At 47.2% G+C, this 15,383-nt stretch overlaps 1 protein-coding gene across 3 annotated transcripts in view; it reads left to right on the forward strand.

The window, feature by feature from the left end:
• LOC119159386 (uncharacterized) overlaps positions 1–15,383 on the forward strand; it is a 61,417-nt gene that overhangs the window by 38,219 nt on the left and 7,815 nt on the right. For all 3 annotated transcript variants that reach the window (XM_037412127.2, XM_075865088.1, XM_075865089.1), the window contains 2 exons: positions 7,339–7,509; positions 13,113–13,484. In XM_037412127.2, the coding sequence (XP_037268024.2) occupies positions 7,339–7,509; positions 13,113–13,484 (543 nt within the window). The remainder of the gene's footprint in view (positions 1–7,338; positions 7,510–13,112; positions 13,485–15,383) is intronic.

Raw genomic sequence — 15,383 nt, forward strand, 5'->3', positions numbered from 1 at the left:
CCTAATGATATCAAGGACATCAGAGTAAATAGGCGAATATATATGCTCGCCATAGACGTATTCCACGTGAATGCGTGCAATAAGTGAGTGAGCTATATATAGGTGGCATCAAAGGACGCTCTTTTATACCGATCGACAACGCGCCCATAGACGGTATGATATACGACGTAGACATTGCGATTCCCGGCGGTGAATGCAGCCTATACCTTCATTAAACCGGCAAATTAGGGTACTGTCATCACTCAAGTGCACCGCCTTGGGAAGTCGCGCTGCGTGAAACTTGCCTTCAAAGGCGTTTGCACACCATGCCACACTGAGGAAGGAAAGGTAAGGAGAGGCCCTGACGTCACTCGTTGTGAAGCCGGGATGAAGCCGGAAGTCGGCCATATTTACTAGGCAAATTCTCCTCGCTTGTTTACATCCGAATGTAAAGCAGAAGGCACGACTCCCTCTCCGACTCGAAAAGCACGTGGGCTGCGCAGCGCGTGTGTCGTGACGATCCGAAACTAATGGAACGGGGCTCATTACTCTGAGCCTGCGGGACACCTTCAGCGAAATCGCTTCGTCCGAGTAATAACAGGGAGTAACAGCTCGCTGACAACGAAGCAACTACGAGAGAATGCGCGCTAGATGCACTGACAACGGCGAGTGCTTTCACGTCGTTAATTCAGCAACTGTACAGACAACACGATCGGTCGTGCGCCTTCCACGGTTGCATTCCGCCACGCGGCCGACGCAGCGTCCTGCCACTGTGTCCGTGTTCCGCGTGAAACTCACCGGCGTCAGCATTCTGCGACCATGGTGACTTTGAGCACGGTGCTAGTGACAGTTGAACGTGGTTGCTCTTACGTTGAGACTACATGCAATGCTGGTGGAGAGTGTACCAAGCGGAACAGAAAAGGTGTTTTAATACGCACATGCAAGTTGTTACTGTACGCACACAACACGAAACTACGTATGTGCACATGGTCCTCACGGCGTCTTGCTGTGCTTAACAGCGTCGTCCGTTGTCACAAGCAGGAGCACTGCTCAACCGTCACTGACCTGCAAGGCGTTCGTCGTCATTCAGCTTCGTCATGGTGCCCAACGCAATTTTGCTGAACACTAACTGCTTCATCCGCGTCATCCGCCGCACGACACATGGATATGCACTTGTTCTACGCACTGTTGAAACCCCGTGATGGACGAGGATTTGTAAACGTTGCTAAGAGTAATGTAACTGCCAGAACACTGCGTAACCAATAACGCGGCGCAGAGCACAGATATTGTCCGCCACGGCTCAGCACGAGACCTTGGGAGGCACACATTCCGCCGCCAGCCGCGGCCGCTCACTGCGAGACCAGCTCCACTGCGCAACACGTAACCATGGCAATGCCGCCATTGTGCCTAGTGAATATGGCCGCCACGATGTCATTTCCGCCACACTTTTCACGCCCTGCGCCGGCTGGGCATGCCCTCTCCTTACCTTTTTCCTTCCTCCGTGCCATGCCATGTCAAAGTCGGACATTTTCGACATCCAGTTTGGCCATTTGTGAAAAAGTCACTTCACTGTCACCGGGGCTTTAAGCTAGGTCACGTCAAGCGCATGTGCCCGAACTCGCTACGGTGCCCCTGGGTGCGCGAAAACGCATTCGGCGGATGCATACCTGTTGATCCACATTTCTTAAATTCAGCAACTGTAATGGCTGACACACTGCCTCATCAAAAGACTGCCCTCGAATTAAGGAGTGCGCAACGCTTACGCAAATGGTCCGAGGTAATTCGACCCACAGGTCGATACAGTGCGGCGTCGACGTCAAACAGTGCGTGAGCTCAAAACTACAACGCCCCCTCTACTGCTGCACCATTCAGCCAAGTCGCAAAAGGACCAACTAATTCAAAGATGACTGGGATATATCTACAACGGAATGGTCGATTCTTCCGAATCGTCCACTCACCGTGGGGCCTCAGAATACCACGCCCACTCTGGGGTTTTACCGACTGCTGGTGACGCATTTAAAGCAGAGTCGCAGTCATTACAATATGCTTCGTTATCTCATGGATGCCTCCCGAGAGATTTTATTTGACATGGGAAGAACGCCTTCCCGAAGCGCTTTTGAAGTGCTGGACGTTTTAAGCCCATTACGTGAATCGCTCGAGTACAAATATGGCTAACGATCACCATCACTTCTGAGAAGAAGTCAAGGAAGCATACATCATCCAATGGAACGACAGAAAACTAACATCGCTCCTTTCGGACTTTCGTCAGTTTGTGCGCGTCAACATGTTCCAAGTCGTCATTATTTGTGAGCCCAATGTCTTGAACCCTGTACGAAACTATCATGTCCTGAACAAACAAATCATGCAGCAAGGTCATCGTTTATGTTCGTCGTGAACTCACTTTCTGTATCCAATTGTGCCTCATAATGACAATGGATATTTAATTACAAAAGAAACCACAAAACGTTGAAATCGGAAAAGGCAGAGCGGTAGAAACAGAGACAGAGAGCAGAGACGTGGCCCTGACAACTGACGTGTATTTCGGGAAAAAACTTTTCTTCCAAGTCTGTACCAGTCATGTGCCGATAACAAAAAAACCCCCAAAAACCCAATCAAGCTAATCTAAGCAAATCGACTCTGTGCTGGAAACAAACATTTTTTCCTGGTAAGATAAACAGAAGTTGCACAAACTATGCCACCCGCATTCCATCAGGCTTCAGCCCCGCATACGAGTATAAGCCAGCGATACCTACGTGGCGCTTCATTCGACCTGAAGTACACCTAATCGTACCCGGCAGCAGAAAAAAAAAATTATCTCGCATCACCAGTGCTGAAACAGCTATCTCTATAGCTTTTGAACGATAAGTACGTCAATTACGTGCATAATTATACTGACGAATCAACAACTCTCCAGTGTTCGTCTGAAGCAGTGGTCGTCCCAACTAAATATATTACCTTCACTTTCAAGACATACGACACAATGCCATCAACGGCTGCAGAGCTTGCTGCTTTTTGCGCTGCACTTGTCAACCGCGAGCAGCGTCAACGTTGGTCAGTCTTCAGTGATTCGAAGGCAGCTCTGCAATCTTTACAATCAGCCCTGCCGCACGGACCTTACGAAAAGCTGGTCTTTGATGTTCGTTGTCACCTCCATACTACGTTTAAGAAAGGTCGCCACGTCATATTTCAGACGCGGCCAAGTCACTGTGCCGTGATAGGTAATGAACACGCTGACCATGCTGCTCGATCAGCACTTCAAGGCAACAGGCTTGAGAGTGACCTTGAGAGGGGAAAAGGAAGAAATAAGCGCGGTGCCGTTATTGTCTCTCTCTATGAAGGACACCTCAACAGGCTTGAGACAACACCGCTATCAAGAACCGACGCTGCCAGCCTACTTCGAGAGGCCTCACGAGAAATCACTCTCTCCACTTGGAATACAAGCAGACTGCGCAATCAAATCCACTACAGGCCGAACACTTTACAACTACAGACACCTACTGAACGACGCCGAAATGATACCACTCTGATTTGCCGTTTATGGCTACGAGGCTTCCACGAAGTCATTCTCATTTCGTATCGAAATGGCTGACAAACCCTCCTCGACAACTGTGGTATCGAGGAGACATTACAGCACATCTTCAGCGACTGTCCACGCTACAATGCGCAGAGAAAATCACTTGCAGCTGTGCTATCTTGCATAGATTTCAGAGCGATGACGGAGGACACCATTCTCGAATGTCGTCCAGAGAGGTCATCGCGAGTGAATGCGACGGAAGCAGTCCACAGCTTCTTGACTATAGTGTTAGGATTACTGTGACGTGCGACTTTGAGTGCGCTTGCTCTCCTCTCTCTTAAAAACTACCCCATTCCTGTCCCCTGTGTAGGGTAGCAAACCAGTCGTTCTAGACTAGTTAACATTCCTTTTTCTCGTGTTCCCAGTCATGACTCTCTTGGTATATCGTCTAATAAATGCGTGAGAGTACAGTTTTACCAATAGGAATGGCATTTCCTGAAAATTTGTTTTGAACCGCTATGGCACGGTATCCTTCAGCTTTTTTATAGCACAAACCGGCGTCAAAAGTTTATGACCCGCCAGATACAGGTCAGGGAGTCTTGGGTTGAATATTCCGACCTCTTATAAAACGTGCTAACGTGCACTGTGCAGTTCGACCGAATAAAGTCGCCGACTTCTGGGCAATTTTAAGTTTTCTCAGACTTAGGCGTCTCATACCGTCTCATGCCGACTGCACGTCAACGCCACGAACGGCTCAACGGCATGCCCTCATGTCCACGCGACCGCCGAAATGCGCGCGTGGCATTAGCCTTTTGCAAGGTAGGAAATATTCTTGTGTGCTCGATCCTCCAATACTTCTAAAGACGATAGTCTTTCTTGGGATACTTCAACGCAAAAATTTTGGTCTGTCTGCCTGTTTATCTACCGGAATGGCTTAAGATGACCACATCCACAGCATCTACTAATATTGCTCAGGTTATTGCGTTCATACTTGTGCGATTTTTGATTAAAAAGCAAATATTGCGCATACTTGAGGCAACATATCAACACATTAATATTATGCGGTGTGTTTCTTAATACTATAAGAGGCATGCATACATAAGTAATTCTAAGAACTGTAGTGGCTATTATGCTGCACTGACAATGCGATACTTTGCACGAAAAGACGAGTATCCTTCGCTTTGCTAAGAATATACGGTGCTGCCACCTACCTTGAAATCTACAAATGGCCACCAAGATGAATGGATGGATGAATGGATGTATCCGGCTGTGCCCTTTAGATCGGGTGTTGGCTCACACCACCTAGCCATAAAGTCAAGTACTATCACTGTGTGTGTAAGGATAGAATTTCACTCGCGCCTCGATTGTAGCCACCAATCAGTTAGCCTCCTCCGGGTTATTTCTACCCGTTTAAAGTCTGTTTTGCCTTCAATGTGCCTAAACCCCAACCCTTTGAAAAATTCGGCGCCATTATCTTCGATTATAGGGTGGAGCCCTTTACAGAACATTATCAAATGTTCAGCCGTTTCCTCCTCCTCTTCACACGCACTACATACCATGTCTGTGCCTTCGTATTTTGCGCAGTACGTCTTGGTCCACAATACTCCCATTCTAGCCTCGAAGAGCAGAGAACTATCCCGAGAATTATCGTAGATCTTTTCCCTTGCGATTTCCTGCTTAAAAGTTCGGTAGGACTCCAGTGATGATTTCGTAAGCATTCCCATCTTCCGCATGTCCCTCTCTGTTTCCTTCACCTTCTTCTTATCCGATGTTTCCTTTTGGCTTGGTATTCTGCTGTTGTCTAAATACTTGCTTGACAGTTTTCGGGTTCGCTTCTTCCATTTAGTATCAAAATTCTTCATGTACAAGTAACTGAAAACTTTCCTAGCCCAACGCTCCTCTCCCATTTTTCTCAATCGCTCCTCAAATTCTATCTTGCCGCTAGCTTCCCTGCCCTCAAACGATGCCCATCCGATGTCACCCTGTACCCCATGATTTGGGGTATTCCCGTGTGCTCCCAAGGCAAGTCTACCTATGCCGCGTTGCTTAATTTCCTATCTTGCTTGTACCTCTGATTTCATACGGGGCATTTTTTTTTTTTTGCACCCTGGCGCAACACATTTGTATGGCTCAGATATACAGGTATTCATATCCTGGGAGTGGTGTGTGCATTATAATCATGAAAATAATGATAATAACAAGTGATGTTTTACGTCCCAATACCACGATATGATTATGAGACGCCGTAGTGTAGGATTCCGGAAATTTCGACCAACGTGCACTAACATCGCACCCTACACGGGCCTCTACCATTTGGCCTCCATCAAAATGTGGCCGCCGCTGCCGGGATCGAACCCGTGACCTTCGGTTGAGCAGCCGAGCACTCTGCACTCTAAAAAAATATCGAGTAAAAATGGTGTCTTTTTGTCCCGCAACAATAATCCTCATCAGGATTGCGTGCGCTTTCTTTCTTGAAAACTCGGCGCTGGCCACTTTCCTTTCGAGAATGGAATGTAACCCTGATAATGAGCATGTCGATCGTGGCCGGAATGTACCGGGCGCGGGGCGATAGCGCAAGGATGGAACGCAATATAGGTGACGATTATTGTTGTGGGACAAAGAAACACCCTTTTTACTCGCTCTTTTTTTTAGAGTGTAGACGCTGGTCCACCGGGGCGGACAGGTGTGCATTCCAAGACAACAATGTAAATGTGTGTAGCCTATAGTCGGTAAGAGTCGCCTCTTGCGAGTAGCGTCTAGATTTGAAGCCCAGCACCGCCAACAAAAATAATTTTGTTCGATACATTGATTTAGTTAAAGCAGTTCTTCTTACGTGACAGAGGGACGGTCAGATCACTCGTTAAGACGGCATAAAGATGCTTACGCATTTAGAAATAGTGCAGGAATGTTCGAAAATAGTTTTCAGTGTGACTTCAAAAAAGACATTTTTGTTCAAGCAATGATACTTAAGTGGCATTTGTTGAATTTTGTAATTATCTGAAATAACTATCTGTAAACAAAATTACAGGGTTATTATTACAGAGAAGGGTTATTGTGTAAGGCGGGGCACAAGCTTCTTACCCCCCCCCCCCCCCCAAAGCATTCATTCAAGGAGGCACACAAAATAAAAATGAGATCATGGTAATGCCCCCCCCCCCCCTCTTTCCGAATCTTGCCAAAATAAGAACGCTGTGCCACTGATCTACACTTAAGCTACAGTTCTGGAGTTTTAAAAGGTTTGTGAACGACTGAGTGTGCGGGTATTTCATCTGCGCGATTCGCGGGCTCCGTTTCTGCCTAACCTCACTGCAGCTTGCTGCTTTATGCATTGTGCCAGCTCACGGTAAGGTCTCTGCCTGAATACTCGCCACGCCCATTAATGCTCCCTGAGATTTAAAGCAATCATTTGCATTCAGCCGGTGCAATGAGCATAAGAACGACAGGCTCCAGAGGTGTGAGCGACGTGTGAGTACCCTGATGTTACAACCGTATTCGAATCTTCCGTTTTCGTTCAGCAGCTATAACTGTACCTTCATATTTGTGGAAAGTACAAAAAAAAAACACAACACATCGAAACGAAGAAGGCAGGATGACGCGTTTCCAGCAACATCAAAAACGTAGAAAATATATACACCAAATGCGAAAATACTGAATAAAGCAAAAAAAAAAATCACGGAATCGTAGAGTGAATGTGTAAACACGTTTCCACGCTTCTCATTAAACTTCAGTTGTGTAACTCCTGTGTTGTAATTTTTTCGCACTTCTTACGAATAGAAATTTGTGCCACCTTGGCCAACTGTCCCTGCTTGTTATAGCTGTACTATTCCCTCCACGTTGCTCCAAAGGTGCGGTGGTCCATCCACAGAAGGCAGCAGAATCAGCCTGCGCTTCTTCAGCAGCCGCCTCCCGGAGCCGGAAACCTCACCCACGTGACGCCCCCGAACGTCCCCAGGCCGCCAACGGTCGTGCCCTGTTACACTCCGCCGGACTCGTGTTCGCAGCTCATCGTGGGAAAGGTGAGCTTGTGTACGTATATGGGCAGCTTTGCAAGTCGGAAAGACTGCCATTTGGAGTACCTTGCGACGCGTAAAACTTGTTGTCACGTAAGAAGCAGATAGACTCGCAGCAAGTAGAGGATGAACACACCGCAGTGAAACAAATGCTTTTCAGGCTGCAGATTCGCACCTTCCTGTATTTTCATATTATGAAATGCTATTTTCACGAGACGGAAATAACGTAAACATGCTGCAATAGGGACTATATCCATCGCTAAGCTAAAGAATTGTGAAGCCACCTGAGCACTTGTCAGTTGTGAATGTGAAAGAAACGTCTTAGCCAACGATGGATGGATGGATGGATATGGCTGTACCCTTTAGATCGGGCGGTGGCTAGCGCCACCAAGCCGTAATATATAATGAACCAAAAACTATATTTATTTTTTTTCCTTAAAAAAGAGTTTGAGGATTCGTACTTTGCAGTGAAGAGTTTAGTTTTCACTCGCGCCTTGACTTTAGCCACCAATCAGACAACCTCCTTCTAGTGAAGTCTACCCGCTTAAAGTTTATTTTGCCCTCCCGGTCCCTAAACCCCAGTGCTTTGAAAAACTTTGCGCCATCATCCTGAACTATAGGGTGAAGCCCTTTACAGAACATTATCAAGCGTTCGGCAGTTTCTTCTTCCTCTCCACACGCACTGCATACTGTGTCTACCCCTTCGTATTTGGCCCGATATGTCTTGGTTCGCCGTACTCCCGTTCTGGCCTCAAACAGTAGAGAACTACCCCGAGTATTATCATACATCCTTTCCTTGGCAATTGCCTGCTTAAACGTTCGATAGACCTCTAGTGCGGACTTCTTAATCATGCCCATTCTCCACATGTCAGTCTCCGTTTCCTTCACTTTCTTCTTAACCGATAGTTCTTTTTGGTTTGGCCACCTGCTGTTTTCTAAGTATTTACCAGTCAACTTCCTGGTTCGCTTCCTCCATTTTGTATTGACATTCTTCATGTACAAGTAGCTGAAACCTTCCTAGCCCAACGCTCTTCCCCCATTTCTCTCAATCGCTTCTCAAATTTTATCTTGCTGCTAGCTTCCCTGCCCTCAAATGATGTCCATCCCATATCACCTTGTACTCCCTGATTTGGTGTATTCCCGTGAGCTCCTAAAGCAAGCCTACCTATTCCACGTTGCTTAATTTCTAATCTTGCTTGAACTTCTGATCTCATGCACAAGACCGCATTGCCGAACGTCAGCCCAGGAACCATGACCCCTTTCCATATTCCTCTCACAACATCATACCTATTGTAATTCCACAGTGCCCTATTTTTCATGACTGCTGCATTCCTGTCACCTTTAGGCGTCACGTATATTTCGTGTTCCCTCAGATACTCGGTCCCATTGCTTATCCATACGCCCAGATATTTGTATTTATCTGTTATCTCTAGCGTGACCTCCTGTATTCTAAGCTCACTACCTTCGTTGTCATTGAAAATCATGACTGCTGATTTTTTCTTACCGAAGCTGAAATCTAACCTATCTCCCTCATTACCGCAGATGTCCATCAATCTCTGCAAATCTTCCTTGTTGTTGGCCATTAGCACTTTATCATCTGCGTACATTAATGCTGGTAGTGCCTGATCAATAAGTTTTCCTTGTTTGACTAAAGAGAGGTTGAAGCCCAGTCCACTTCCCTCTAGTTTTGCCTCTAATCCTTGTAGGTACATCATGAATAATAAGGGTGACAGGGGGCACCCCTGCCTAAGCCCCCGTTTTACCTCTGCAGGCTTCGATACCTGTTTTTCCCACTTTATAACTACCTTGTTACCTTTATAGATACCCTTTAAAAGACTAGTGACTACATGTTCCACGCCTAGTGTGTCCAGTATTCCCCACAATTCCTCTTGAACCACGCTATCGTACGCTCCCTTGATATCCAAAAATGCTAGCCACAGGGGCCTGTGTTCCTTTTCTGCTATTTCGATGCACTGCGTCAGTGAGAACATATTGTCTTCCAACCTCCTGTGTTTCCGAAATCCATTCTGCAGTTCCCCCAGCACCCCCTCATCCTCTATCCACGCCTGCAGTCTTTCCTTTATAATCTGCATCGCCAGCCTGTAGACCACTGATGTCACTGTTATAGGACGGTAGTTGTTTATGTCAGCTTTGTCCCCCTTTCCTTTATAGATCATGCTCATCCTGCTAAGTTTCTATCCATCGGGAACTTCACCATCGATTATTATTGTGCTCACTGGCTCTCTCAAAGCCTGCTTAGACTTCGGACATAATGTCTTTATCAGCATAATTGGAATGCCATCTGGGCCTGTTGATGTACTACTATAGGAACCCTTTTCTCAGCCCTTTCCCACTCTCGTTGTGAAAATGGAGCCATTGCACCACTTGATTCGTCCTTGTCTATTGTGGTGCATAAAGCACTTCTTTGTTGAAATTTTTCTGTCACCCTTGTTCTTACATATTCAATAGCTTCGTCGCCTTCTAGCCTAGCACCTTGCGATGTAGTTATAAACCTCTGCTCTAGGCTCGTCTCATTTCTTAGGGAGTTTAGATGGTTCCAAATTTCGCAGCTGCCTTTCTAACTTTTTATGTACTTCTGCCAGCCACTGAGCTCCCTTTCTTCTAATCTTTTCATTGATCAGAAGGGATGCATCCCTTCTACAGCTTAGAAAGGTATCCCATTTTCTTTCAACATCATTTGTCGGTTCACCCCGCTGCTTAGCATGTCTGTGTTCCCTAGAGGCTTCCTGACGTTTTGCTATGGCTCTCTTAACTTCCTCATCCCACCAACTTTTGGGTTTGTGTCTTCTTTTCCGGGGTGACTTGTTACGCGTCTTAGCAAGCTCTAGCTCAAAGAGTCTAATTAGATTCATGTATGTCCACACTATTATTATCCTCCATGATTACTTTCTCAATTTGTTTAGTAGCTATTTCAATTTGCCTTTCTGAATAAAAATTTTCCTGTAGTTGCTCATCTTGTCTCCTTCCCACTTTCACTGCTCTTCCAAAACTTAGCTTGATACGTTTGTGATCGCTACCCAGACTTCTGGAGCCACCTTCATCTATGTGCATTCCCCTGAGCTTATCATACATCCTATGTGACATCAGTGCATAATCTATCGTCGACTGAAGCCTTCCTACCTCCCATGTTATTTGCCCTTCACACTTCTCGGTACTGTTGCAAATGATCAAATCGAGCCTTTCACACATATCCATGATCATTTTGCCTGTCGGGTCGGTATACCCATCTATATCTTCTATGTGCGCATTCATGTCTCCTAGTATAATTATCTCGCACTCTCTTCCTTACTCTTGAATGTCCTTTGATATACACTCTACCATTGTCTGGTTTTCCTCTCTGGCCTTTGCTCCCGTCCACAAGTACACGAAACCAAGGAGTGTCATTTGACCTGCCACTTTCTCTTTTAGCCATAAATGTTCCTTGCACTCCTGCTTGACCCTTTGCCAGTCTGTACTTTTATGAATGAATGCCCCAATACCACCCCCCTTTCTGCTGCCTTCTGTTCTATTACAATATTCCCACGCGTAGTCCGGATTGTTCGGAGGTTGTTCCATGTCCCTGAGATGTGTTTCTACGAAACCGTATACCATCGGCCTCTCTTCCCTTAGCTGTTCTTCTATCTCTTCCCACTTCAGCCTGTTCCTACCACCCTGCATGTTAATATACCCTATGTCTGAATTGGCTCGGCGCTCGTGGCTACGTCTATTTATGCCCCGGACTCTACCTATTTTAGATATTGGTGCCACTTTGGAATCGTCTCTGTCCATACCACCTGTCGAAGAGTCTCCCTGGTTGTTTTCCTCGTTACTAGCTATCCTGCACCCCGAAGAGCTCGCTTGCCCCCCAAAAAAGCTACTGCGCGTCCTGCAAGTCGCCAACCCACCTCATGACCTAGCCGCCCATCGAAGTGAATTCTGTCTCGTTGACCCCCCCCCCCCCCCCCAACTATGCACCTCTCTGTTTATTTCCACCACCTCAAAGCCCTTCTCTCGACTCATCCGCCATATCTCTTGGTTTGCGTTGACCACCGCTCTTTGCAGGTTGCTATCACGCACCGGTACCTCCGGTATCGTGCATATCACTACCTGTACCTTAGGAGAAGTGGCGCGCATGTCATCGACGCCTTTCGCCAGTGTGGCTGCTAGTCCTGCTGCATCTCTATTTAGGACATCGTTTAAACCGCCTGAAATTATCACTAGGTTTCGTCTACCAGCTGTCGTTTTGAGCTTTGCGCTCGCTTGCCTCATGACTGCTTCCAGCTTGCGTCCTGGGAACGCCCCTACTGCAACCCTCTTGTCACCTCTTACCCTCTCTTTGATGGCTTCTGTGCATCGATTTAAATTCGAGTCCCCGGCGATTATCACATGTGCGACTTTTCAGCTGGAGCGTTCTGCACCTGGGGGCTACTTGCACCTGTGACGCCGGCTGCTTTGTTCCCTCCCTGCCCCACCACTACCTCGCTGAAGCTGGGCCTTGCGACAGTTGAACCGGCTAAACCTGTTTTTTCCAAACTTGCCTGCTTTTCCTTCTCCACCGTTCTGGTTGCCGGTTCCCTACTGTTCTCTCGGTAGGTCGCTTCTTTGTTCAGCTTCGCTAGCGCTTCCTCGGCGGACTTCAGTCTTTCTCCCATTGCCCTCGTTTTCTCTTGCTCTGTCGCCAACTCAGTCTCGAGCTTGGCGATTCTCACCAGCAGTTCACTCTGGGCAACCATCATTTTCTCCATTTTTTCCTCGACCTCACATTGCCTACACTTCGCGTCAGCCTCTTCTCCATCCGCTTCTACGCTTGGGTCCACTTTCAAACCCACTCCACATCCTGAACCCTTTACAGTCTTTTTAACCATGCCTTTCTGACACCAATTGTCCCTATACTCGATAATTACTAAACTCTAACCCTGCACTACGAGAAAAAAAAAGTCTAAGCTCTACTACAAAAATGTGTATGTTCAATGTACGCGCACCTCCCCCACGGGGCGGCAAAAGAAAAAAAAACAAGTAGCGCTGCCAACGCCGCCTGCCGGTGACGTCCTGCGCTACAAGAGCTTGACAAGTCATGCAGGCGCGTTCAGCTACAGAGCCTAGGGTGCGAGATAGAGGGTGACGTATAGTAAATGCTTAATTTCGGTCCAAGTAGCATGAGTATCAAGCACGTACCTGCCTGGTACTTGCACCCAGATCTCCATGGCCAAGTCTGACTTCACGAAATCAGTGGTGTCAAATATTCGGTCTGTGTAATACAACCTCGTGAGTGCACAAGTGTCCCTAGTTCTGCTGCGTCGAGACGTGCGCGGGGTGGAGCATATTACGAGCTTAGAGGCCGTTTCGATCTAACCGACGCCGGATTTCTCGTTCGCTGAGCCGTTTGATGCTTTTGCAAAAAAATATAGAGATAATAATATAGAGCGACTGCATTGTCTTACATTTCACCAGGTAAAAGAAGACGAGCCTTTCAAGCCCTCGTTCAACTTCGTCGTTGATGTTATGAGCAGTGAAATTAACATAACTGGAATGACTGGCGTTGAAACAACGTGAATGTCGGTTTTCGTGGTTGTTCACAACAGCGTATGTCCGTGCGGATTGCCTTGCAGCGGCCAGGAAACGTGGGCACCAGGACGTACCATGTGATCGAGGGCGTTCCACCTGCTCTGGATACATGCGCTGGAGGAGGAGAGAGTATGCCCCGAAGTCAGCTTGTGGTTACCCTGACGGACGTGGCAACGGGTCAGCCGATGGGGGCTGCAGTGCTGCACGAGTGGAGGTCCCGGCACGCAGTGGCCGACTTGGGACTGCGCCACGGAAAGGCAATCTTCCACCAGCCATCGCCGTTCGAACCGACTCTGTCCATCGTGCAGTTAGAGAACCTCGACTACGTCGCCTCCGCGCTGATCATTGGGCCAATTTCCATAGGTACCGCGGATAAACAGTGCCCAGGACCAGCCGCGCCCTACAATCCCGCCAAGGTACTACGTGAAGTCTTTGCCGAAATGAATTATATCTAATATGCGTATGCACTAAGCTATTCCTAGTCGCGCTCGTGTAAGAAGGCTGGGACGGTATTCTATAGGCCGATCGCTTCTTGGCACAGGCGTACGCAGCAATAGTACAGGGGGTAGGAGACTCCGGGGCTCTTAGTCACCTAATAGGGGGCGTGGGGGGGGGGGTTGCAAAGTCTGCCTCATACTTTAGCTTTATGGAGGCAGGAACGGCTGCATTGAACCTCCGCCCCCCCCCCCTCCCAGCTCGAAGGGTAACCCTGCGCAGGCCTATGCTATTTGGAAAATGATCAATTTCACGAGATTTGAAGAGAGTGAATTCCTTCTTCCGATTTAGTCCCATGCGAGTGAACTATTTGTAACAATACATATTTCAGACCCAACAAAAACTCGAAGGGTCCCCTGTGTATCCGCAAGCCATCCTAATATTGCTCTCAGTCAATGTATTCATACTCCCCTCCAAAACCTTTCTGCACCTAAAAGGACGGGGCCGCTTCTGACGAAGAGGCGACATTATTATGTAACGTGGTCGTGTAAATTCATGGGGATGTCACACATTGCGGGGATCTCTGAAGTCATGGTGACGTCCCATGACGATTATTTATTTGCATCACTCGTGTTGACGCTGACGGTCAGTTTTCGAGTGTTCTATGAGACTGAATTTTAGACAAATGTCTATTTCGTTGCGTGTGTTCCTATCACGCCATTTGGAATGAAAGGTTGAGGAGGGATAGGCTTTTATCGTGTTTTTATAGTGCCTATAAACGCCTACTTTTGGCGTTTGCGCGTACTTGTTTATAAGTGCCCATAAGTGCCTATTTCAAAATTAGTCTATATGAGCATTATTTAACGTCATTTTTCGCTTTTGAGTGCAGTTTGTGACTTATTCATCATGCCACCGGCCAGCATTCATTGTTTGTAACTCTGCTGGTTTCAACCGAGTCGTCTATTTCAACCACATTCTGGAAAAGAATCCCGAGGAACAGTGAAATAGGACGCGCCGGTCACCACACACTCGCGCCATGCCGCACTGACATGGCGCGAGCGGTTGGCAAATGCGAAACCATGGAGCGCCATCAAAGGAGAGGATAGGGAAGAGCAAGAGAAAGGAAAAATATGATGTGCGCGGGGCTTTTGTTTTATTTGTAAGTTACTGCTTAAGGTGCTCCTCACCGACCGGGGTAATAGTCCTTACGCGACTATACCCAACCAATACGAGGCATCCATCCTTCCTGGTCTTCTAGTGGTCTGGCTATCTCTTCCTGCGCTGCCCTTCTCAGCCGTACCGAAAACAGGCACAAGAGAATGTATATTCGTCACTGGACGCAGAATAAATAAAGAGACCGTGTTCTGCGAGCCGTGCGGGAAAAAGATCAACAACACGTTATAACACGGTTGCTTTAAAGAGTTCGTTTTGCAGAAATTCCAGTGTCGGCGTTGGTGGTTGTGAGCGTAAAATCAGCGTCCCATGAGCGAATTAAAATTGGAGTTAGATGCAAAAAAAATATTTTCTTCGAGCTGCAAATCGAAGGACTTCTGCATGGCAAGTCATATTTGTGCTTGAAATATCACAAGAAAAAATACTGTTTGAAGGTCACAAAGTGCGAGGAATGACACTAACACATACGTGTTTTGTGTGGCAGAAGCGTAGAATCATACCAGGCATCACAACATGGAATCACGCAATGAGCGGTTGGTTTAAAGGCACACCTCTTACAAAGCACGTTGTCATGGTTATTAATCATTATAAACAACAGCATAAACTATGTATGCATATGCGTTGGTGCGCATGTTGCTTTAGGGGAGCATGGTCTCGTCGACTGGCAAAAGGAAAAACTACTCCGCAGTAGGGAGGATTCTGGGATA

The sequence above is a fragment of the Rhipicephalus microplus genome, chromosome 1 (assembly GCF_043290135.1).
Source record: "Rhipicephalus microplus isolate Deutch F79 chromosome 1, USDA_Rmic, whole genome shotgun sequence".
Classification (NCBI taxonomy): domain Eukaryota; kingdom Metazoa; phylum Arthropoda; class Arachnida; order Ixodida; family Ixodidae; genus Rhipicephalus; species Rhipicephalus microplus.